The following is a 25,477-nucleotide window of genomic DNA, read 5'->3' on the forward strand; positions in this document are numbered from 1 at the left end:
GATTACTTGGTAGATCAGACCGCAACTAAACAGTAAAATTAATAGCCAATGACAGGCTGCCAAGTGACGACGGGGAGATAAAACAGAACAAAAGCCTATTATCCGAGAATAAGCATCGATCCAGAGTAAGTAAGATAGTAGATTCTTGTATATAACACAGACCAGCTCCTGGATTTGCTTTTCTGCTAAATCATGCAATAAACAAATCAAGATCAAGAACAAACAGCAAAAGTTGAGCAACAATAAATCCTCGGATATCATGATATATAATAAGAGACTGTTATAGAGTGCTGATAATCGCAGTTCATAATGGATTATTGAGCTTGATCATATACAGCAACCTAAATGACTCAGTTGCTTGCGTCAAATGTTGTATATATACATACAGATACAGATATCGCGAAGCATTAAATAGTAGGCTTCCTGCAGTAACCCCAGCCAAAGATAGATGAGAGCAAGTTATATATAGTTGCAAAATCGCTTCAAATGGCATAAATCCTGTCGATCTCTGAATCAGAGAACTCGGAATTATGATTCCATGAGCTCGAGCCACTCCTCCTTGATGATTTCTCCCTCTTCCTTATAGAACGAGTGCGCTTTGACTTCACCACATAGTAAGTCATGGTCCCCAAAACTACGGCCATTATCACTCCCCCTATTAAAGTCACCAGCAGCGCTGCCCACTTATGGTGTTGACCGACCACAATATAAGAGGAGGAGATGAATGCGACTGTAGTGCACGCAGAGGCCAACCACATGAGTTTGTTAATGACCCCCACGACCTGCCTCTCTGCTTTTGTTTCACCCCTGACTACTGTAATTTGAACCACCACCACTGCCAAGGATGTGAACAATGCAACAGCATTGAAGATGAAAAATATTCTGAATGAAGCAGTTTTGAGAGCTACTGCTACTCCATGGTGGTCATTTCCCCCAGGCACTGTAAATATTGCAGCAAAAGCGACTGTGGCAAAGAGCACTGCTACCACAGTAACAGAATTAGTCGCATTGTTGATGCCTTCCCTGTGGAGCTTCCTGAGCTCCTTGGCAATTCCGTGGACATTTTTATTGGTTTTCCTGGTTTGTTCCAGCTGTGTATGTACATCGTTTTTAATCTCAGAAACAGTCTTCCGCAGCTCATCTCGAGGCTGATTCAAATCATTGGCCCTGACTGCTCCATGATGAGACAAGTACTCCTTGATGTCAGCTGACTCTTCTGAAAGAGGAAGGCCTTCCGCAATGTCAAAAGCTGTTTTATGATCTCTTGTCAATGCATTCACATGTGTATCTGGAAGGAGGAGAAGCACATTTACAATCTGCAAGTAGAGACAAGAATTTGAATACGAAGACAGAAGCAAATCTTTCATTACTATTTTTTTATTTGTCACTACATTGAAGAAAGAAGAACTACTCAACCTGATGACATTAAATAATACAATAGGTTCAAGTTTCACTGATATTACACAAAGTGCAAAAGAAACTACACAATAAAATGAATTCCTTCTCTTCTGCCTTTTCCATGGGGAAAGGCAAGATCTTTCTGTCAGACCAAACTAAAACAATATTTTCCTGTCGCCAGAAAGATCTGTATCCAATGATCTGAATAGGTCAACCTAGAAGGAAGATAATAATCCCTTACATGTACCATAAGCTTATCAGAACATAATCAGAACTGTCAAAAGGGTAGAATGTTGGAGGTCATCCTTATCAAGGAAGAAAAAGTATGGGATGAGATGATGAACAATGGTTGAATCAATCTAAATAGAGTTGCATAGCATGCCAAGAGCATTAACTATTGTTCTAGAGGCTAAAATTGTCAAAGCAGAACTAGAAGCTGAAGGAGAATTATAGACTTAGCAAGAGTATGAACATGAATACCACAAGAGGATCAGAAGACAACAGTAAATCAGAAAATGAGGAAAAGTGGCTGTAATATTGTTTCAAAATGCCATACAAGAAATTGCAGCATGGCCGAAAACAGCAAGAGTGGAGAAAGTAAACCTGGTTCTTACATGGGTTAAGACAGCAGAAAAGGTGATGCCATAAAAGTGTGCACTACTTCATTTCAGGAAAAAAATTCTTACAGTTAATGCATTTGGAAGTTTAAATTGATTAAATAAAAACAAACATTATAGCTCAGTCAGAGTAACGTGGATCAAAACTTAATATTTTGATGACATTAAGGTTAAATTCTACTGTGCACTAAAATCAAGCTTAACACAATAATCCAACCACTATTGAATACCTCTGCTCGCCTTTTCCTTGTTGCTACATGTAATGCTGTGCTGCCAGCTCTGTCTGGTAGCATCACTATAGCTGGATCAGCATCCACAAGGGCCTTAACAACTCCAGAATCTTTTCCTTTCACAGCCATGTGCAAAGCGGTTTGCCCTTTCTTATCAGTTTTTCGGGCGAGTTGTGGATCCTTTGTGAGAAGAGCTCTTACGATTTCTACGTGTCCTTGGCGGGCAGCAAAATGAAGAGCATTTTTCCCGTTAGCTTTTGATAGTTCAATTGAATCAGAATCTTTCTCCAGCAACAGATTCACTACTTCAATATGACCTCTTGTCACAGCAGATATAAGAGGAGTAACATTTGATGGACCAAATGTTTTGCTAAGGGTTGGATCTCGGTCCAAGAGTACCTGGACGATTGCTGTATACAAGTAGTTAGTGACAGCTCTAAGTATGCCAAAATATGTGTATGGAATGAGAGGTGGTAGGTGGTGTGCCTCTGCATTTGCAACAGGATAACTAAAATTAAGATGAAGCATAAATACTAGTTCTTATAATGTCAAAATCTGCCTAACAGTTATATCTTTAGCTACACAAGTACACATACATAACACACACACACACACAAACATATATATATATATATATATATGCATATAAACATCAAGTATGCACCGGAGATTGTGATTAATATAAATATATAGACTTATGTCTATGCTTGCATTATTTAGATAAAAATGATTATGTAAATTTTGTGCCTATTGAGAATTTTGATTTTAAAAAAAAAAAAGGGCAAGAAATCAGGTCTCCAGGAATTAAATTTATAGGATTATCTATCTGGATAGTGGATGACCTAAAACATGTAGGCTTGCCATACATGAGAAAACTACTTGACCTTTATTCCCACATAATTACAACCCAGAGACCAGGTTAATGTGCTAACCACATTAAGCTATCAAATGTTACTGACAGATAATTTATAATAGATGGATGACGGGAATTATAATAGATAAGCAGCACATATCAACACCAACTCGAACACAAAATAGGATTCAGCATTGCAAAACCATTACAATATGTGCCTTCGACTAAAATTGACTTACTATTTTACCATAAAATCAGCTATTAAATTAGATCAGCTAAATTGAGGGCATCACTTGGTTGTGATGGTAAGGCTTGCCCCTTGCATCCCAGAGGCCAAAGAAACTAGAAACCGAAGTGAGATGTCTATAATTACCACCCATAAAGAGAAATAAATCCTTGATTAACCAGGACATTCAAGAGCTTTAAAGATGATGAAACTAAGACAAATACTAGCATCTTTAACAAAGTTTAACATCACACTCAACTCCAATTCCACTGTTGTTAGCTCATCTAAGATCCAATAAGAATTACTCATGTGTTGAAATGAAAAGGGTAAAAGAGATACGATATACTCCAGGGTTAATAACTAAAATATACAGTGAAAAAGTAAAGTAATTTTACACAAGATTGCGATTAAGCAGTTGGATCCTTTCTCACCTCGGTGTCCTTCCCGAGCAGCCAAATGGAAAGCATCAAAACCCGACCTGTTCTTCCTCGTCAAACTCTCCCGATCGGAGTACCTGAGCAGCTCGACAACTATGTCAAGAAACCCCTTCTCCGCCGCGATAAGCAGCGCCGTTTCCTCCACCTCGTTGACTTCGTTGACTACCGCCGCCCTGATCTCCGCTACCTCGGCGTCGAACTCATCTCTCGTCCCCGACATCTGGGCGCCGATCTCACTAACGATCTGCTTCACCGCCGCCAGATCCCCGCGCTTCGCCGCGAGGTGGAGCTCCGTGTCGTTGTGCCGGCCCGTCACTTGTTTCACATACTTCTTCCTCCCCGCCTGGTCTATACTCTTCCCGGAGTTCGACAGAACCAGCACAGGCGCCGCCGCCGACGGCGACGGGGACGGCGATGGTGATCCCTGGTCCATCCCCTTCCCCGAGTTCGACAGCACAAGAACCGGCGCCGGCGACGGTGACGGGGATGGAGATGGATATCTAGGGCTAGTCGATTCCATCTCTAGGTTCCTATCTCCTCCCTAGATGAGATTAAAGCGATAGTTTTAGCCAATTGGGATGGCAAATGAGTTACCTTCCTCGACGTCACGATACATCAACGCCAAATTCCGCTATGAGGTGAAGGCTCCGCCATGGCTATGGGCAACGAAGCCGGAAAAGGGAAAGGCTAAGAGTGGACTAAAATCTTCAAGTGTTTAGACTTTGTGCTAACACTTTAGTAGCCATTAATTACCATAAGGGATTTTTTTTTTCTTTTTCATTTTTTTGGGTGTATATACCCTTACAAATCTCTTATTTGCTTGTTATTTTTCAAATTAAATAAATAATTTTATAAATAAATAAATAAATTCTTAACTTAACTAACTAATTTGATAGAACAAAGGATAAAAATATTATTTGTTTTAAGGGAAAAATTACTGCATTGGCCACCATCTCAAGTATATCAAGCTAATTAATTAATTTCTCCAAAAACATATGGGAGATTTGGTAATGCCATATCGTATGGCTAGGTTCTTTGTTGTCCCTGAAGTAAACTATTATCTTATATACGCTTTCAAATACACCAATAAAACCCAATCCCATAAATGCATATAAGAAAAGGTTATATGAAACTAATTCTCTACACAAAATATTGATTAATTAATTCTAACGAGTTAATGAGAATCTTAAAAAGTATACATACAAACCCTATGTTTCAATAGTGCCTAAAGCAGGGGCCAAACCATAAAATTGAGCCATAGGGTTAAAAATGCAATTTTTCTCTAACAAATATTGTGGATTCACTCCCCGGCGAATTCTCCGGTCTCTTGCCTCCTCTTCCATCTTTTTTTACCGCTTATTGGTCGAATGGGAGGTTGCTTCTCGTGGATCCGATTGAAAGCGCAAGAGGATCGGAATCCCTCCTACGGTTACGCTAATCCCCCAATTCCTACATTTCCGGATCAAATAATCTCCTATAACGGCGGGGACGGCGTGGGGTTACCGGAGGCGAGGTCGGAGATGGCGGTGCTGCCTTACGCCCACGTGGACGTGACGTTGCGTGCCGTCGCCGGCAAAGCTGAGGGGTTCGGCCGACACGCTGTTGGTGGGCTCCACGGATCCGTGTATCACGTTACTACACTCGCGGGTAATGGATTCTTCCAATCGATCGGGTTAGGGGTAGGATTTGCTGTGGTCTGAATCCTTCGCTGTATTGGATCTCAAAGTTTTTAGTGTTGATTGGATTTGCTTTATACTTTTGGAAAGAGTGGATGGGGAAAGGAATATTAGAAGCTGTTGGAATGGCTCAAATTTAGCAGTTTTTTTTTTTTTTTGGTTTTAGTTATAAAAAATGATTCTTTTATGAGATCTGCCCTAATCTTTTTAATCCAAATGAAAGAGACTGAATGGACTTATACTGATTGAGGACAAAATGTACTATTGGGCTCTTTGTTCATAGTGATGTTCTCTTATAGTTCAATATAGATTTTATCAAGGGATTCATGCCTTCATGATGTATTAGTTTATTGCAATATGATTTCTTACATTTATGTCTAATTTAGTTCTGCCTTCATTCAGTGTACTAATTAAGCCATCAAATTCAACTTCTCATAGAGAATTATGGTGGCCTTGCTTGAGATATTTCTATTATGATATAATATACTGATAGAACTTAATGGCAAACTTTTGTGTATCATGGATTATACCATCCACAGTTTTGTCATCATTTGCTCATTCTAGATAGCAAAGAAAAAGTAAAATATTACTATGATAACTTCAATAGCCGAAATAACTCATAGATGTTAGTGATCTCTGTTGTAAATATTCACTAATAGTATGAGGCTATGAGCTATAACATAGCACTGCAGAAGAAGTTTGTGAAATGTTCTTATAAATATATACACAATTATTCTAATAATTTCCATAGCTGGGTAAAGCTGAGTTAGCTGGCTTGTCAATTTGTTTCTTCCCCTTTTCCTGACTTTTGTCACCTCTCTTGCTCTGCTTTAATAAATAAACTGATTTATTTCTAAATAGATGATGGATGTGGCTCACTCCGTGAGGGATGTCGCAAAAAGGAACCGCTTTGGATTGTCTTTGAAGTTTCAGGAACCATCCATCTCTCATCATACTTGAGGGTATCATCGTATAAGACTATAGATGGTCGGGGACAGAGAATTAAATTGACAGGTAAAGGTTTACAATTGAGAGAGTGTGAACATATCATTATATGCAACTTGGAATTTGAAGGTGGTAGAGGACACGATGTCGATGGTATTCAAATAAAGCCCAAGTCTAGGCATATATGGATAGACCGTTGCAGTCTGCGTGATTATGATGATGGACTAATTGATATCACCCGAGAAAGTACTGATATCACTGTCTCAAGGTAAGGATCCTAATTGGAGATCTGTGGAAATTCATATTGATCCAGTAAATTTCTATATTATATGCTTGTGTGTGTTAATGATTGGGGAAGTACAACACAAAGGTCAGGTTTATTTGTTGCCCTAGTTTGATTAATATTTAGTAAGAATCATCCATGTTCTGTTGAACGGAATTTTGTATAACCCATAATGGATAGAAAAAGTATTATCTAATATTTAGGCTTTTATAGGTGATATAACACACACTTGTAAATTGGCTAGGTTAAAATCACTTTTTATGTCCATCCCCTGACACTTTTGATAGAAGCTATAGATTTTTCACTATATAGCTTTTCCTGGATTAACCTCATCGTGCTAACTTCATCCAGTAAACAACTTGAATGTGGTGATCAACATAATTACTTCATGGACAGAACTTTAGGGCAATTGTTATCTAACTTCACCTAGTATATAATGTTTTATTTTTCTCATGCTTGAGCATTTTTCCGATATGTCTTTAGTCATGGAGTAATATTCAGTCACAATTTTTTTCCTGGACAGGTGTCACTTCTTAATGCATGACAAAACAATGCTGATTGGAGCAGATAGCAGCCACATTGGTGATAGATGTATAAGGGTGACTATTCATCACTGTTTTTTTGACGGAACACGACAGCGCCATCCTCGGCTTCGATTTGGCAAAGTTCACCTCTACAATAATTACACAAGAAATTGGGGCATATATGCTGTTTGTGCCAGTGTGGAAGCACAGGTTCTTTTTAACTTAAAGAAGATACGAATCTCTTTGTTATAAAATCTTAAAGAAGTTCTGAAATTGTATTGTGTGTATTCTGTTTCAGATTCTCTCTCAATGCAATATATATGAAGCAGGGCAGAAAAAGGTGGTTTTCAAATACATGCCCGAGAAGGTACTTGTTAGATTAACTCACGATTTGTGTTATACAAGTCACATAAGATCCTTAATTAAGAAATTGAGCATTACGACACCCATATAGTAGATACTAAGAATTACTTGTTGCAATTGCGGTGATGTTGGAGCAGGCAGCAGATAGAGAAGAGGTAACAGCAGGATGGATAAGGTCCGAAGGCGACTTGTTCCTGAATGGTGCCCAGCCATGTTTAATAGATGGTGGTGGTGTCGACCACGTCTTCAAGGCCGAAGAGCACTACCAAGGATGGACAATCGAACCCGCATCAGCAGCGCTCAAAGAAGTTATTCAGCTCTCTGCAGGATGGCAGCCCTTGTCGCGGCCACCTGATTGTTGAATACTCGGGAAGATATTTTGTAGACATAAGCTAATTTTAGTCCATGCAGTTTCATATGACCCTCAACTTCTAGGCATTCCTACTATCCATTTGAGTGCTTGCGCCTCTTCCCTTGTGAAATAAATACATTGGAAAGCTACATTTGTTCCAGGCTTTGTTGTTGTCTGCATTTTTTTTCTTCTTCTATGTTTATTTTATGATTAACAAAATCTATTATACACTATACTCTTATTAGTGGGAGTGTCTGCATACAATAAACTCCATATAATGCTGTTTGACGTAGTCTTCTAAATTTTACAAGAAAACTCTATATAATGCTCTCTACTTGTCGGGCATTTGTTAGCATTCTAAGTTACCTCTTAAAGTCAAACTTTAAACAACTTTTATTGCAAAATTAAAATCATGCAGTTTATCCATTAAATCGCTAGAGAAAAAAAGATCGAAATTTTCTTTTCTCTTTTTATGTTGATCTGCTGGGTCAAGCCATGTAAAGCCCAATATTAAACGTAACCACAAAATTAAGACAAGGTCCAAGCCCATGAATGGAGTTATCACTATATTTTTCAATACTCTTTATATATTTATTATAATGAATCGTTTTGTTTATAAGAGTTTGAGACTATATTGTTATTGTTTTAAAACTATGTTGTATGTATTTGTACTACGGTGAATTATTAGAATTGTTATTTTTATGTTGTATAGAGCCTATTTTGTTTTGTATATTATACTATTTTTATATATATTAATTTTTATATAAAATTAATATTATCGTACTATTTATATATTGTTATCTTATTGTATCGTGCTAATATGACCTATGTAATAAATAGATTATACAAATTGTATCGTGTTATCTGTTAAATAATCAAGTCATATTCGCGTTAGACTTAACTCGAACTCGTTTAACATGACCAGTTGTCATCGATATGAAATAAAAGATGTTTTTAATTTTACTCCTGTTATTATGTGTTTATTCCATTTTTACAGCCTTTTTCCATCATTTTTAATTTGACCCTTGATATTTCCATTAAAACATGGGATTTGGGGTGGTTTTTGTAAATAAAAAAACCAATGAGAATCATACGGGTGATTTATAGGGGGGGGGGGGGTTAAAAATAATTGAAGGATAGGGTGTAAATCTAAATAAATATATAATACAGGGCGTGGAATGCAAAACTCCCAGAAGAACTTATTAGGGTTTCGGGAGAGAAGCTAGGGTTTATAAAGGTCACCTGCCTTGTTTCCTCTTCTTTTACTTCCCCAAATCGCCGACTCGGTCTTCTGCTCAATTTCGCTCGCTAGAATCGCATTCCAATGGGTAAAGAGAAAATCTAATCTCCTCATCTCTCTTTATCTATCTTCTCACCTCATCTTTCTTCCTCCCTGCAATGGCAGCAAGGATCAAGGTCCACGAACTCCGAGGGAAGACGAAAGCGGATCTGCTTACGCAGCTGAAAGATCTGAAGGCGGAGCTCTCGCTCCTCCGCGTCGCTAAGGTCACCGGCGGTGCCCCTAACAAGCTCTCCAAGATGTGAGTGAATCTCTGCATGGGCATCTGATATAGATCTCAGTGTATCTGCTAATGAGGTTGTTTTTGTTGTTGTTGGATCGGGAGTGTAGCAAGGTGGTGAGGCTATCGATCGCTAGGGTTTTGACGGTGATATCGCAGAAGCAGAAGGCGGCGCTGAGAGAGGCGTACAAGAATAAGAGATTCCAGCCCCTCGATCTCAGGCCCAAGAAGACTCGTGCCATCCGCCGCCGCCTCACCAAGCATCAGGTCTGACCTTTTCTGTGATCACTCTCTACTCTTGTATGATTTGTTCGTTTAAAAATCTAATGTTTCTTTTATTACGTCTATACGACTGTAGCTAGCAATCTATTGTTTGGCCAGTTTATAGGTTTTTTTTTATGTGTGTTGTTCATAGTCTAAGCCGGTTCATTTATGATACCAGATAGCTTCAGAAGGTGGAAATTTCTGCATTTACTTGGCTCTGAATTGGGAATGGCATATGGATATGATCAACTATGCTAGATACTTGAAAAGGAATATGTTAAGGAACAATAAGTAACAGAAACTAAACACTAGCAAACAAAGGATTATTGGTTGATACACTACATCTTAGCTGAGTGTTTTCTGGAACTTGTTTATGGCCTGTCTTTCCATCTGGGCTCAATTTGAGTGTTTAGAAATTCATGTTGCTGCCATCTAGTTAATTTTTTTTAATGTGGAAGAAGAAAATCCATATATTTAGGGGGAGGAAATTTGTCTGGAAAGGATTGGTGTACATTGGTGATTATTTTTAATTCAATGATTCATTTGTACTTCTGGAGAAAATCAAAGTAATAAGTTGGGTGATTCATCTGAAAAACTTGGTCTGTTGCTCGGAGAGGACAGTGATACTTATTATGGTGCTTTTCAATTCATTTACCTTTCTTGTTGGAATATAAGTGATTTCATCATTTGCCTTATGATTTTTAAATGCTTTTATATTCATGACCAAACGCATTGTTTAAGAGATGGAAAAAGATCTCAGGACAAAACGAGTTTATGCTTGATAGAAGCAATCAATTATAGATGCTGCTCAAATTATTGGAAATCAATATGTTCTCCTTTTGACAATGGATAATTTCTCTAGTTTCAACTTTCACATATATTAAATATCCCAATAGATAATCTTCACTAGCAGTTACGCAGACCATGGCAGCATTTCACAGTAACCGGTAATTCGTGTAAGAAGGTTGATTCATGCTGTAGTGCCATTATTTAGAGTGTAGAAATGTCCTCTTTTATCTGTTGCTCTGTGCCCTAGTGCTTCACAATGTTGAGATATCATTGTGCAGTTCTGTAGCATGTTGATCATCTTGTTGAAATTGCCCTTTCTTTTATACATAACTGATAATTTCAATTAGTGTATTTAACTCTCCTTACCATAATAACGACTTTGCAAAAAAATTTCCCCTTGGCTAATTTTTAGGGAGCTCTGTTAACTGCAACTTCTTTTTCCACACTTATTTAATTATGCTTGATTGTAATCTGTATTTGGTCATTTAATTTTAGACACGACCTAATTGTTTTGTCTTTATGAATCAGGAATCTTTGAAGACTGAACGAGAGAAGAAGAGGGAGAAGTACTTTCCCATGAGGAAATATGCAATTAAAGCATAGAGTAGGAGTATGAGGGTCTCTTGTAGCCGTTTGTCTAAGTTAACATTTTCCAATGTGTTGGTTTGTCCACCAGTAGTGGTGATTATGATAAGATGACATGAATTTTGTTTTGCTAGATGTGCTAAAATTCTAATTAAATTATTGCATTTTTACTGCTATGGTATCCATTTAATTTAACTTTGGATGTGTGATTTGGTCATGTCACCTGTGTTTGGTGTAAAGGAAGGTACAGCGAATTGAGCAATCTTTAGAATCTTTGGGTCACATTTTTCGTATGGATGTATTGGATTCATAATCGCTATGTCAATAGGTATTTGCTGAATTGCGGAACAATATTTGGGAGGGTTGAGAGTAAATCATATCCACTAGGTCACATTATGGATTACTTTTATCTCTTATCCGTCTTAACTACTTTATATTTACCAATAAAATTTAATTATTATTATACCTTTAAATAGATATTAATTTATTCCTTTTTTTTCTTCTTATCCGTTTATTATAACTAGCATATCAGTTATTGAACGTAAAGGTAATAATAACCACTTTCCATTCAAGGTTAATTTCTATTTATGTTCAACTTCAGTCGCTCAATCCGTTGTAGTCTAGTTGGTTAGGATATTCGGCTCTCACCCGAAAGACCCGGGTTCGAGTCCCGGCAACGGAATTTTTTTTTCCCCGTTCCCAGAAACGCAAAGAGTGAAAACATAAAAAGAGGAAATCAATTGAAGCGCAGACGACCACAGTGGGAGTCGAACCCACGACCTTCTGATCCGAAGTCAGACGCGCTAATCCACTGCGCTATGCGGTCAGTTTATGATTTACATGATCTACAAGAGAGAGAGACAGAGAAAATTTTCTACCCAAATAACCCCATTTAAATTGCACTAATTATTTAGAGTTACATTACAAAGATACCTCAGCAATTGTTTGCCAAATAGAATGACTGCCAGAACTTTTCTCGTTCTTAATGACTACATTGAAGAACAGAACAGGGCACCGTTCTTGGCATCCTTGGTTTATACACTCTCATTTCAGTATGTAAAATTTTGGTTCTTCAAACAGCTGTATCAGCTTAGTAGCAGCAAATGTATTACCATAATATGATGTCTGCAATGAGATCCTCCAGGAGATCATCATGCATCATATTCTCTATCTCCCTTACAAATATATCAATACCACCTTCTTGATCTAACCATCTTGGTTCCAGGACTGCCTCCTCAGTGCAGCACAATTCCTCCCGTTGCCTGACCACCTTCTGCCACACCTCTTCTACAAGACCCTTTCGGTCCCATTTGAGCCACCACCTCCAGGACATCCCCATCCATGGCTGCAGATCCATGCAGGAGCTTAGCATATCAGCTAGAGCATAATTTATGAGATCAAACAACAGCTTCCTTTCTGATAGCGGCCATGGGATCAGCTCACTGTATTTCTTTTCAAGCTTGCTGAAGATTCCTGGGTTGACTGGGCAATCCAGCGAATAGCTTGCATGAAGTAGCGAATGCAGATCAGTGACATGAACACCACCCAAACAAATAACCATGTCCAGCAGGTAGCAGTAGTCTCTCTCCTTTTCATCTGTGAAAACCTCAGTTATCTCCGCCTCAGGAAGAAGAGAAGGGGTGTCCTCTACACTTTCCTCATCACTCATACTAAAGAGTTCTGGTTCTTCCACATAGGTATCTGCAGACTCCATCTTGAGAAGTCGAAGTTGCAGTCGAAGCTCTGTAATAATCAAATCAAATTGATGTTACAATTTAGCAAGTCAAATTCATCGCGAAATAGAGAGGTAAACCACATAGTTGGATCACTTGCCTTGAAGATCTGCACTGATTCTCCCAAAGCATCCCGAACTAGAGTTTTCTTCTTCCTCTGGAGGATCAAGAACAGAGACTGGACTTGGGCGTTCACCTTCGTTGGGGCTTTCAGGGGATGCTGGTTCCATAGCGTTACATGAGGATGGAACATAATCAACTTGAGGGTGGTTGGTTGGCCCTTCCTGGAATCACGTACTTCACTCTTAAAGTGGGAACAAAAAGGAATATATTTTACATCAAGAGAAATAACTGGTGCAATTTACAATTACTAGGTAACTCGCAAGAGATCACCAAAGTAAATCATTAACATCAAGACATATTTTAGACACATGGAAGCACTTGGCAAACACCAGACCAAGTGCAAAAGGTCTTCAAACTGAGATACGAAACATAAGATGATTATGAAGAGGTAAGAAAATTTGGCAGGAAGAAAGAAAGTGGATATCATCTGGAAATCATATGATGATATAACAGACCTTACTGGAATATAGCCTGTAGAATGAAGGTACAACCCATTCTGCTGTAAGAATAGCCAACTAATTATTACCTTACTGGAATCATGGAAAGTCTGGTATGAAGATGAGATAATATAAGACATTTATTTTCTACACATGCAACCAAAATGCGACTAAGAAGCTGCATCGCATAGCAATGCAACAGGGGCAAAAAACACACAAGAATTGCAGGCAACAAACAGCAAGAAGTAAAATATTCCAGAGGAAGAGCTAGAAATAAGGCCAATCATTAATAGCTATCTTACCATTAAATGTGAAGCACCATAATCTAGTTTATGCTATAGAATTTGCAAGCTAATATTAACATTAATGCGCACCTCAATGATCAAACCATCAAGATTAGGAACTATGAGAGTTTCATCTTTCCCTAGTATTGCCGATGCCACCTGTTGCTGCTCCTTATTTTCTTGAAGTGTGGAAGTCTGGGTCATATTTTGACACTCAGAAACCATAGAAATGTCAAGAACCTGATAATCTCCACTAAAAGCATCACAAGAGAGTGCAGCATGTGTAGGTTTCTGTGCAGCAAGATTTGTCAAATTACTGATCCTTGATTCTTCCGAGCTGACATGAATCTCCCGTTCAGGTAGCATGTTTTCCTCTTCACTTGAGAATGTCAAACAAGCCCTGTCACAGTGATATTTTGGACTTCTGATTACTGATCTTCCTTGCCTACTAAAACAATCTTCTGCAGCATTATCAGCACCCATGAACGGTACTACTCTACGCATATGAAGGTCATTAATGTGACGAACTCGCTTTCTGTTGCTTCGTTTTGAACGTCCATTGCTTGTAGATAAAGCTGGAAGAGACCTACACCTAGTAAGATTTCTCAAGTTCTCATCCTTCCAACCATCCTTACTACTAATACCCAGAGGGCAACGTGACATGCATGGCAGCCTATCATTACTCGGAGTTTCATTTTGACTATCCATTGCATACAGTGTCGCCCTTGGTGTCTCCCTATCAGATAGGGCAAGCATTTCTCCAAGTGTACTTGAGCCACTAGCAACAGGCCCCAGCTCTTGGAATTGGTGGGTCATCATCCATCTTTCAGACAGACGTTTTCTAGCTTCCCTACTAACCGATGTTTCGGTTGAGGGTCTGAAGGTGCGACTCCAATCATCATATAGGTGGGAACACCTATGTAATGCCTCGGAATTATTGAGCATAGCCATGCACGGCAGCATCCTTTCATTCCCAACATGATTGCTGAGTTCTGATTCAAATGCTCCTATAGGACGACCACTTACAGTTTCTCTCAGTTGTTCTCTAATCTCTCTGGAACCCATTGTCCTAGTTTTCAAAACTGCTGCAGTATCAGATGATTTCTGTTGTTCACTTCCTTCTGTGTGCAATCTTGGAATTCCAGAATCTGAAGAGTCTGTGGACTTTCTGTGGCCACAATAGAAGATATCATTTGCTGATGAAACGGCCCCTTTCATGTTTTGACCTTTCTCAGGGCTTGGTTTCAAGACAACGATCCTAGTAGGATGGACGTGGGCCTGAGTTCTTCTTTCATAGCTCAACTTTGACAGCTTGTGTTTCAGAAAATCACAGTGTTCAAAAGAATGACCAGAAATGCTAGTTGTGGGCTTCTTTGGAGAGCTTCTAACTTCCTTTGACTTGTGAGTAAACAATTCAGAATCCTTTTCTCGTCTAGAAAAGATTTTTGTGTTTCCATTAGATGGTTTCAAAATTGTAATCTGGCTTGGATGGAGAGAGGGTGGAGAAGAACTTAGCTCATGGAGGTGCTTTGTGAATAAAGAGTTGGGTTCTTGGAGAAATTCCAAGAAAAGATCCTTATTAGTTTCTAAAGCTCCAAATGCACCGTTGAGTTCTTTAGAGCTCTGAAGCAGTTCATCTGACAAGAGCCGCTTCGCATCTCTAAATTTCTGCCTTATGAAGTCCATGTCTGTCTCACTATATTTAGAGCTTACTTTCCCTTTTTTAATTTTCAAATTTTTGTGTTTCTTCACTTTTGATGTCTCCATAACTTCAAAAACATCTTTCAACTCCGGGAGCTCATCAATGCTTCTCCTACGTGAAAGACCTTCATGTAATATTTGCTTCTCTAGAGAACATACTGAAGCTGATGCTTGCAGAGAACTTTCCATTTTCTTCTGTTGGGCGCAAACTCCCCGAGGAGGGAGGGAATCAAGACCCATAAGTCTTGCAACAACACTTGGTGATGGGTACCTAATTTGCATATTTTTAGAGACCTCTTCATCTATCAGCATTTTCATTGGTATCCCGCTGGCTTTCTTAGATGAATTACGCCTGAACTCGAGGGCAAACTGAAATCATGAAAGCATGTAAAAGCATCAGTACAAGCTCTCTACAGAATATCACTAACTTAAAACACAAAAAAAAACCATTTTGTTACAATGGCCAGGAATGATGGGAAGGAAACGGATGAACAAATATGACATTATCACCGATATAAGCATTACATATATTCAACAATGCCTGTGAAAGTCATGTAGAAAGAACAAGCTACTACTGTGACATGATGCGCACCAGGGAGGTTAACCTCTGATGTTACATCTAGGTATTCTGTTGTTGGTTGTAAGTAAACTATACAGAGCATTCAGATAATACTACAGGCTTTCCTCAAAAAAAAAAAGGTGAAATTTCTGTCATCAATATCATGCCACTTAAATCTGAAGAGCATATGTTCAGTGCACTTACCGAGTTTTCTTCTGCAGAAGAACCACAGCAATGAGAAGAATCCAAAGGCATGTCCCAAGAACTTATTTCATTCCTAAAGGGAGAGATCTCTGCAATAGGAGTCTTCTTGCAATGAGATCACAGTCTACTAATTCTTGCAGTAAAAGAAATTGTAAAAATGTGTGCACTCATATGCTTCTTAACATGAGTTCGCATTAATCATGCTCAAGATTTTCTATGCCAAATGAACACAACAAACATTTTTAAGGCAAGAAAAACTGAATTGAGTTGAGAGGTGAGAAAAAGATGAATGACTGTTCGAAACCAACCAAAAGTTAACTTAAGTTGGATTTAATGATACAGAATGTATCTGACTGGCCCCACAGGGCCACAAGAGTACAGTAAAACCATCACGCATATTCCAGATAGGACAAATAACATGGAATTAGATATATCATAAACGACAACTGCAAGCATCACAATATGCTCTTAAATGAAATATGCCAAGAAACAGAAAGGATCATGAAATCATTAGGACAGATATTGTGAAAACTGATCCAAGATGCCATACTTGGGGGTAACCCAAGACCTTTAATGTGATCTGAACTTCTCTTTATTTTTAGACAACGACAATACGGCATTCTTATTTGTCAAGGGTGAATGTAAAACTCCTACTATGACCAAGACAGACCCATAGAATATGGTCAAATCTCAAAGCATTATTTATTGACCAAAGAAAAGAAAAAACCTAAACTAGAGAAATACGTCTCCAATAATAAATATAAGAGTCATAATCAAAGACAAGTTGACTAAAAGTAACTACTACAAAAGAACAAATTCCAAGTGATTGCGCTACTTCTTACCCCACTCAGGAAAAACAAGCTCGACAGAAGAACAAAACCCAAATAAATCCCCACTATGAAACTATTCAATCCTTAGAATCAATAAAATATAAGCATCTTGATAACACATTCTTCACTCGTAGAACCACATTACATAATCTTAAACTCCAAAAAACAAAAAGACTACGGGTAGAACGAACCAAGTTAACTGCGGTAGCAATAGGCCTCAAATAACCAAGATTGAAACATAAAACTGCCAAAGGAAAGGAAAGCCCGAAAAGATCACTTCACCAAACTTGAAAAAGAAGAACTTTGTGAAGTCGCTTTTCAACTGAAAGCAAATGGGAGAGCAAAAGAAGAGTACCAAATCATATCAAACAGGGGGGGAAAGAAAAAAGCAATTCAGCACATAGGAATGCATATACCACATAACTACAAGAATACTTAATCTTGATCCGAATTAAGATAATAAAACCCATAGAGCATCTTACGAGTACTCAAGAGTTTTTTTGTTCTTTTCTTTTTTACTACTACAGAATTAACTTAGTATCGGACAAAGTAAACCAACTCACAGATAAACCCAGCGAAGAATCCTCTCATCGTTCGAGACAATAAGCAAAACAAATCTAAACACATCTGCGAAAGAATCGGGTGCTCGTAGCTTCTACTCCAAAATAAAAAATTAGAACCTCGATACCGCCAAGCCAAATTACAAACAGAACCCTAGAAAAAGTAATAAACTCGCACGCAAACCACCTTCGCCGCGATGTAGCTCCATTTGATCGGCATCCGAACCCATCGTCCTCCGCCCGACCCTGCGTCGGGATCCGGTCCCCTGGTGCATTTCTCAAATCCGAGAACCCCCAAGGTCTTGATTCAAGCTCGTTCGAGCAGAAGAGGGAACCGAAGAGATCGGAGAAGGAAACCCTCGAGATCGAGCTCGAGCGAAGACAAGCGTAGATCGCGATGGCGAAGAGCAGAAGGAGGAGGAGGAGGAGAAGAGTGTGGAAGTTGGTAAGGGCAGCGTAAGAGCGAGGGAAGAGTGGAGAGATGCGTATTAATTATTTTAGGAGGAAATAAATCTCTCTCTCTCTCTCTCTCTCTCTTATTTATTTATTTATTTATTTATTTATTTTCTATTAAAATCGTTTTGTTTTAGAAAAGTATTTAAATAATATTTAGTAAAAAGGGGGGGGTTGGGGGGGGGTTGCGACTCGCGAGTCTTCCGACACACGTTTGGGGAATGGGCGGGAAGGACGGGACGTGAAAGAGACAGTAAGAGGAATCGATCGTATGCACACGGGATTGCTGGAATTTTGTTCAACGAAGAACCCTGTCTAAGATCGGTGACACGATTGCATCGAAAGTGCTGCAGCCGGGGATACATAGGATCCCGGCAGCGCGCCTGTAGAAAATAGAGGGCAATTGGGTAATTTGATCAAAGACGATAGGACAGGAAAGGAAAGGAAAGGGGATTGTGTCACGGACGAGGAAGGCCGCAAGTTGCTAAAGAAGGAAGAGAAAAAGGCAACGGCCAACGTGTGGTTTGTTGCAAATGCACGCGCGACGATCTGACATACACACATACATACATCCATACCTACATGCATGTGGATAGGAATCGATGCGCTTCGCATTAATGGAGCTGATCAAGAGTTATAGCTGTTGGATACCTTTTTTTATGACTAAAAAGGCGTGAGTTTAACTTTAATCCTAAATGATATTATGGAGAAATTATTTTGTGGTTTGGTGTTTAGTTCGATTTGATTAATGGCTCGGCAGTATAGTTAGCTTGGAGAAAGAGCTCGACAGTACAACAGCTTAGAGCAGATTTCGATGATGTTTGATTCGGAGCAATTGTTCGGTAATACACATAGTTTTAAGTCTAAACTATACAGTTAAAAAACTTAGTGGGGCCTAAGTGCCTCTCTATTTAAATAGGGTTAGTCTTTTGTCCAACTCATATCTAGCCTTTAAGCTCATAAATGATATAAAAAAAATTAAGAGTTATAGGTACGGATAGTTGAATCCGAGCTCCATTCTAATACGAGACTGCCTCATTTTTACCGATGAGATATTATTGATCGATTCAACTAACTAAATGTTTGTCTTAATATTTTTTTCATTGTCACGATATAAACCGCTGTTTAGGTCAACGGCTTCGTATAAGAAGATGATACTGCTGATAAATTTAATAATATCTTATTAATAACTACAGTTTGGTGAAAAATAAAGGTTGTGAAATGTTTGGCAATGACTTTACTGGGTGAGAGAATCTTGCGTGAGATATAATTTACAGAAGAGGACAAATTCATCACTCAACTAGGAATCCAACTTTGTTTGGTAAAACATTTCATTTGGTAGGTAAAGTCCGACTTTTGCTGGACTAACTTTTGGTAGATTAATCCTTTTTTGTCAACTCCTAATCACCTCTATTTTCCATCTACTAAGCTTATTCAAATGACAAGGACTAGATTGAGAGAGAGTAGGCTAGATTTTAAATTTAGCTCCCTTATTCATCTTGAAATTAATAAAAATAACCATCTATACTTGGAAGCTAAGCCACTAACCTGAAGAAACTTTTTTCTAATTTGCAATATGAATAGTAACTCTTGAATTAGAACCAAAAAAATAGCTACATATCTAGGAAATGGGAAAAGTTGGTATACCTAAGCAAACATGCCGTGGTTAATGTGAATGGTCCCAGTCCTCGAGAAGGGACAAAGCGACATGAGACGAGGGGAAACCCCAGCAACACGGTACGTTGTCCCTATATACTCCTCGAAATTAACCCAACTTTATGATACGGTATCCGAGGTCCACGTCTTTTTGGCCCATCCTCATTTGTTATCTATATATAATTATATAATGAGTCAATTGAATTTTGTTTGATAAAATTACTGATATATTAAATAGGCCTCTGCTCTGTGATGCTCTGTAGGAGAAAAAAAAAAGTAAAAAAAAAAGAAATTAATATACTTTTATAAGAAATTTAGAGAAGGTACATGGAAATAGGTGAGCCATCTATTTGTAATCTTGTTGGAGGACTATAAAATGGCCCATTTAAGGGCGACAGATTGACCATCGTTTAGTTAACTGGAGATGCTAATTAATAAATCCTAATGGTTCTATTGTGTGATAGAATAGAAGGAAGAATCGAGCAAGACAAAGCAACACGCCGATTTTGCGACTAATTAGAACATAGGATTGGGTGAAATTTGCGGATTAGTAGGGTGGAGAAAGTAGTAGTCTTTCTTTCCTCATAAAAATAAAATGATGGGTTGGGTGGTATGACCCCCCACCGTAGGGCACATGACCTACTTACTACAAGACAAGAGTACTTAGAGTAGAGTACATTTTGTACCGTTGGTCTTTCAGATAGGGAGAAATATTTTATGATTTTATGTCATAAGGTTACCTAGGTATTAATTGAGATGTCATAAAGTTTGACCCTGTGATCAAAGTTACTGCCAAAAGATTATTCGACTAAAGTAAAGGAGGAAAGGTCAAAATTGGACATTGGAACAAATATGGGTCAAATAGGAACTCGATAGGAATTCATTGGGCCAAGACATATAGGAGAGCAGAGAAGAGAGAAATAAGATGGAGGTAAAAGAATTTCGTTCATTTGGATGGAAATTTAAACACACGAGGTAAAAGAATTCCTTCTCTTATCGTCTTTTTTTTTAATCTTATTTTCTCCATCCGAACATAGAAAACTCTTTGGCACAAACTGCCTAGAACCTGATTTTAACTGTAAACACTATATTTAGTAATTAATATGTTCATCTAGATGTTCCTCACAGAAAATATTAGTCTATGTTACTTCCAACTCTGCTCTTTGACAATATTAAAAAGAGAGAATTTACCATAGCCTTATATGGCAGTTACTAGATAGATTAAAATGCATCAGGAGCTAGGGAGAACAACATATTTAAACAAGATCAGAAGCTTCAAATGGTTGAAGTAATGAAAGAAAAGAGATGGCTTCGTCAAGCAATAAGAAAGAATGAGAAATTAATTGGTATATATGAGCAGTAACATAGATCATCTGGAGACATTCAAGTCAAGCAGAGAAGAGTGTAGGCACAAGCAGAAATCAGAAATTGTTGTTACATGAATGATGTACAAATGGTTCACGAATGCTAACAGAAATCAATTCAATTTAATGAACAACGGGAGACTGTTAACAAAAAATTAAGCACCTGAATCTCCGGTAGTGAATGGGAATCTCTGCAAGCTTGCACACCTGAGCATAAGATCAGGCAAGAAGGTTAATATAAGATGGTTCAATTCATTCAAGTTAGGAAATGATCAGAAACAAGGTTCTGAAAAGGCACAGAAAGTAAAATTATTGCAGAATACTGAAGGCAGTCATTAATGCATCAGAATCACTTTTAGAATTGTGAACGAGTCTTCTAAAGTACAGTATGGCACGTTGGAGGAGACAAATATGCTCATCAGGCTTACATCAACAGCCAAAAGCTCCAACCAATGATAGATCACAGAAGCCGAACGCTCAGAAGAGGAAGAAAGTATAACTATATTCTGTGAGGATGCTACTGATAACCTTAGAAGAGGTGATTCTCAGGTCATTCACATCAAGAAACAGATATTAAGTTGAGAATAAAAGAACACTCTCTAAAGATTCTAGTAAGCATTTGGAGTTCAACATGAGTTTCTTTTGAAGCAGCATTAAGGTTTGTTAACTGTCGATCTGTATGAATTGCCACTGGAAGATTAAAGACCAAAATTTCCTGTCACAATAGCATGGTTTTTTCTTCCTTTTTATTTGAAATTTTAATTTGTTGACTACCGATTAATCTGATAGAGGTTCCGTGGCACCTACAGTACACCTACAAAAACCATGTGAGTGGGACAAAAATGGAAGAAAAAGGAACAGCAGAAGGCCCTAATATGGAGTAGCATACTTGAGCATGTGGGACATGCCCAGTGATAATCACTTGTAGGGGCAGCAAGATTCTACAAGATTTCACCACTGGATTCAGCCAAAGATGAATAGAAATGGTCTTTGCCTGGTAACAACAACATCTGAGTATCTGATAACTGCACTTGCTGAATCTCCAGAGGACAACATAGGAAGTTTGGAATTGTTCAACATGTACCGTGAACAAAGCTAGGGAATTTGCAAGTACGTAAGACTTTGTTTGGTTTGAGACTAAGCGCCGAACTCGATTAGTTAAACTTATTTCTTAGTCTTAATTTTTTTAAGAGTAAATTTAATTAGATATAAAAAAGATAAAAAAATTAAAAAAAATTTAGTTACTGAACCAATTTAGGAGTTTCTGAACTAGTTAAGGAGGAGTTCCTAAACTCAAAGGAAGCAAGACCTAACATTTTAAGTTTTTAACACAGAAAACCAGCCCAAATATTAATTGCAGTCAGGTATGCCAATAGCATTTGGATACAAATATTATTTAGGCAACGCAAGCAACAGAATCAAGCACTTGACCTACATCCTAAGTTACAACACTATCTACTGTGTCATCTGTCCTTATGCATTGACATATTATAGTCTTTAAAAAGAACATTTCTCTCGCAAATATAAGAAATCAAACAGAAGCAGCAAAGTGATCTACTAACGTTTAAGATTAGCAGTATCCATGCGCTTAAGAATGTCTGAGGCCCATAAATATGCTCCATCTTAATTCTTAAATATTTGTTGAGAATTTGTTGGTTGTGACATTTATGTAGAAGATATATGTTCTAATTCATTTCAATGTTTTATTATGTTCTTTCCTTCATATTTTTATGTGAAACTTTTTGCTATTGCTAATATATAGTAGAAAGCCGGGAAACTACCAAAACACAAGCTTCAACCAATCTCAAAGGGCTGAATTTTCATGTCAAAAGAACAAGTTGATAGATCCTAACCTAGCACATTCAGAATGAAAATATGAATCAAAATTAAAAAAGAAAATTATGTCATGGGAATAATGAGTAGGCAGTAAGTACCTCAAGAGTTAAGACAAAATGACCAATCCAAGGTAAATGGATCCACACAGAAAAATAAAAGAGATCATTCCCCTGCAAAAGAATTTAGCAATAATTACTGAGAAAGGTTACCCAAATATAACAGCTGATAAACAAGTGAGAGTAACTTTAAGGAAGATATCTGACCATATAACGCCCCATCCAACACCGTTACAAGGGCAAGGACATATTTCAGCAAATTTCTCAGCATCACTTGAGTGAACTCTTCGAGATATCAGATCATCATAGATATCTGCAGAATAAGTTAAAGACTGATACTCAGGCTGTCTGTCTTCTATCTTAGTTGTTTAATAGCAATTGAGTAATACATGAAAGATCATCCTTACCGTAAACTGAAAATAAACTGTTCATCACACCTGCAGTTGCAATTACAAGTACCATTTTCCAGTTAGATTCCAAGTCACAAACATTTATTTCCAATGAGCAAGAGAAAACATGGAGCAGTTTGCACCTATGAACAAGATGATGTATCGAAGAGCGTGGACCTTCGTAGTTTCTTGCAGTAGCCAAACAATGGCCAGAAATATGATAAAGCCTACACAGACAAATTACAATAAGCTTTTTTCCTGCAAATGCCCGTGTGTGGATTTTGAACAAAGTAAACTGATGATTATACATACCTATACAAAGTCCTCGAAGCAACCACTGCACATCCAATATCATTTTGCAGACAGACAGAAAGAAAATGATAGTTCAATAAATGCAGACAGAAGAATACGTCGATCTAAGACTATGGATAAAGAATCAGGCAGGACAAAAGAAATGAAACCTAAGTGGTAAATTTTAAAAAGGCGATACTTACATTTTTAGCAACAAAAAGGACTACAAGCAATGCAAGTATAAAGCAACCAGCTGCAATCCTTGTGGTGAGAAGATTGGTGGAGGAAAGTATAAATACCATTCCCCAAAATGATGATCCTAGATCTGTATGTTAAACAGTAAAAGTATAGATGACAGTTCATTAGAAGACCCATAAGAACCAAGTAAAGTCATGTAAACGATGAGTAACGGATTTAAGAGGTTCCATGGATTAAATTTTGAGAGCTTCAAAACGTAAGGAACTAGAAATGGTAAAAAATGAACAGGTGAAGGAATAAAATGCATTACATCCAGCTGGCAAAATAATCCAGTAGATGCCACCGCGGGTTTGTGTAACACCACCCTCATCGGCATGAACCTGCATACCCTCCACCTGCATAGGATGATAAGAATACTATTCTGTCAAGAGACACACAACAATTGACTTTCCTATGCCTAATCGCATAATGCACGAAACAAGCTCGAGGGGATTGACTAGAAAATTTTCATGAATGCATTATTCCAAGGGAAGGCAAAATCTTGTAAAACTCTCTTTATCTGCTTAACACCACATATTCAATTAGCGAAATCTAGAACTTTATTCCATCTTATACATTTATATTGCACAAGGGACTCGTACAGCCTCCAGGTCTTACATTTTCCACCTCTATATCCCGCTACTCTGCTCAGTGCTTCAAATTCGAGTAATCCACCTCGTTATAAAAACAAAACTAGTAGAGAAAGCCAACACTGCATCACCTTGGATCGTCGCCCCATTTCCAAGTACGTATGTCAGAATTAGAAAAGCACAAATTTCCCAAAATTTAAAGATTTTAGAACCACAAGTTCGCTACGAGCATTGCCTAAACACATCAGACGAATCAAGATTCGATCAACGAACACTATCAGGAATAGAGCAAACTTACGTCGCCGCACGTTAGCTTGCAAGCAAGAGCATGGCTCGTCTCGTGCAGGAATACCGTGATGAGCTTGAACGGCGTGAGCAGCACTGTCCTCCACAACTACAATTAATTACAAGTAATAGGACTGCAATTATAAATCCCGATCTAAATCTCGAGGAGGGGCAACCTTGAATTAGGACTCACGGCGAGGATGACGACGGTGAAGACCCCGACCGTAGCGATAAACACCTTCTGGTCGTGATCGCAGCAGTTCTTGAGCTCCCAATTCGCCATCTCCCTCCCTCCCTCTCTCTCTCTCTCTCTCTCTCCCCCCGATTGGCTTCAAATTTTTAGATCTGGCGGCGATTTGGAATTTTTGGGGGAAGGAGAGGCGACCAATCCCGTAATGAAGAGCTCCAAATCTTTTTCAAATGCAAATAACTCACGGAAAATGGAGAGAGAGAGAGAGAAGACTTTAGTCTTCGACAGAGTTCGCGCATATTTAGCATTCTGGAGACTCGCAAAAGCGCGTCTCGATTGGCCGAGGATTTAATACAACAATAGTTGGCTCTACCGTACACATTAGTTTTGGATTTACAAATATCTTTTTAGTGGATAATCGAGGAGGCACGAATAAAAAATTAATGATATTTGAAATTTGAAATAATATCGTTGAGTATACGACAATGTCTTCGAACGAGTCAACGGTCAACGTGTTAATATGTTTCCGGCTGGCGGCGTCGCTGAATTATATGGATAAAATACATAAAAAATGGATTAATATAATATGCTCTGCGACTTTACTATGTAACTTTTGCGTGTTGCTTTGTATCTCTTT

The 25,477-nt window shown here is 38.2% G+C and overlaps 5 protein-coding genes and 2 non-coding genes across 9 annotated transcripts; 3 read left to right on the top strand and 4 right to left on the bottom strand.

Moving 5' to 3' along the window:
- Positions 1-232: 232 nt before the first annotated feature.
- On the bottom strand, positions 233-4,517 carry LOC140790723 (ankyrin repeat-containing protein ITN1-like). 2 transcript variants are annotated; one of them, XM_073140930.1, is made up of 3 exons: positions 3,756-4,517; positions 2,246-2,655; positions 233-1,316 (listed from the first exon to the last, which is right to left on the bottom strand). In XM_073140930.1, exons 1-3 carry the CDS (start codon positions 4,279-4,281, stop codon positions 483-485), a joined length of 1,770 nt encoding a protein of 589 aa, XP_072997031.1. In that variant the 5' UTR covers positions 4,282-4,517; the 3' UTR covers positions 233-482. The 2 variants fall into 2 exon arrangements, with proteins under 2 accessions (XP_072997031.1, XP_072997030.1); XM_073140929.1 differs by having other exon boundaries at positions 2,246-2,733; positions 3,756-4,470.
- A 471-nt stretch (positions 4,518-4,988) lies between these two features.
- LOC140790724 (probable pectate lyase 4) lies at positions 4,989-8,065 on the top strand. Its single transcript, XM_073140931.1, has 5 exons — positions 4,989-5,408; positions 6,299-6,650; positions 7,189-7,399; positions 7,488-7,556; positions 7,690-8,065. Exons 1-5 carry the CDS (start codon positions 5,129-5,131, stop codon positions 7,912-7,914), a joined length of 1,137 nt encoding a protein of 378 aa, XP_072997032.1. The 5' UTR covers positions 4,989-5,128; the 3' UTR covers positions 7,915-8,065.
- A 1,024-nt stretch (positions 8,066-9,089) lies between these two features.
- LOC140791362 (large ribosomal subunit protein uL29-like) lies at positions 9,090-11,238 on the top strand. The gene is made up of 4 exons (XM_073141897.1): positions 9,090-9,232; positions 9,310-9,445; positions 9,535-9,691; positions 11,006-11,238. Exons 1-4 carry the CDS (start codon positions 9,229-9,231, stop codon positions 11,078-11,080), a joined length of 372 nt encoding a protein of 123 aa, XP_072997998.1. The 5' UTR covers positions 9,090-9,228; the 3' UTR covers positions 11,081-11,238.
- A 433-nt stretch (positions 11,239-11,671) lies between these two features.
- TRNAE-CUC (transfer RNA glutamic acid (anticodon CUC)) lies at positions 11,672-11,744 on the top strand. Its single transcript has one exon. It is a non-coding gene; the product is annotated as a tRNA-Glu (tRNA).
- Positions 11,745-11,814: 70 nt separating this feature from the next.
- TRNAR-UCG (transfer RNA arginine (anticodon UCG)) lies at positions 11,815-11,888 on the bottom strand. Its single transcript has one exon. It is a non-coding gene; the product is annotated as a tRNA-Arg (tRNA).
- Positions 11,889-11,932: 44 nt separating this feature from the next.
- On the bottom strand, positions 11,933-18,011 carry LOC140791055 (uncharacterized). Its single transcript, XM_073141428.1, has 5 exons — positions 17,681-18,011; positions 16,104-16,192; positions 13,730-15,709; positions 12,896-13,079; positions 11,933-12,805 (listed from the first exon to the last, which is right to left on the bottom strand). Exons 1-5 carry the CDS (start codon positions 17,766-17,768, stop codon positions 12,171-12,173), a joined length of 2,976 nt encoding a protein of 991 aa, XP_072997529.1. The 5' UTR covers positions 17,769-18,011; the 3' UTR covers positions 11,933-12,170.
- A 2,905-nt stretch (positions 18,012-20,916) lies between these two features.
- LOC140791056 (uncharacterized) lies at positions 20,917-25,161 on the bottom strand. Of its 2 annotated transcripts, none has more exons than XM_073141429.1 (10): positions 24,844-25,161; positions 24,664-24,759; positions 24,047-24,131; positions 23,742-23,863; positions 23,560-23,584; positions 23,391-23,474; positions 23,266-23,295; positions 23,066-23,171; positions 22,901-22,972; positions 20,917-21,173 (listed from the first exon to the last, which is right to left on the bottom strand). In XM_073141429.1, the coding sequence occupies exons 1-9, from the start codon at positions 24,931-24,933 to the stop codon at positions 22,909-22,911; spliced, it is 702 nt and encodes a 233-aa protein (XP_072997530.1). In that variant the 5' UTR covers positions 24,934-25,161; the 3' UTR covers positions 20,917-21,173; positions 22,901-22,908. The 2 variants fall into 2 exon arrangements, with proteins under 2 accessions (XP_072997530.1, XP_072997531.1); XM_073141430.1 differs by having other exon boundaries at positions 24,664-24,746; positions 24,827-25,161.
- Between the last annotated feature and the right edge of the window lie 316 nt (positions 25,162-25,477).

This window comes from Typha latifolia, chromosome 6 (assembly GCF_019914945.1).
Source record: "Typha latifolia isolate L0001 chromosome 6, TyphaL0001v2, whole genome shotgun sequence".
NCBI classification, from domain to species: domain Eukaryota; kingdom Viridiplantae; phylum Streptophyta; class Magnoliopsida; order Poales; family Typhaceae; genus Typha; species Typha latifolia.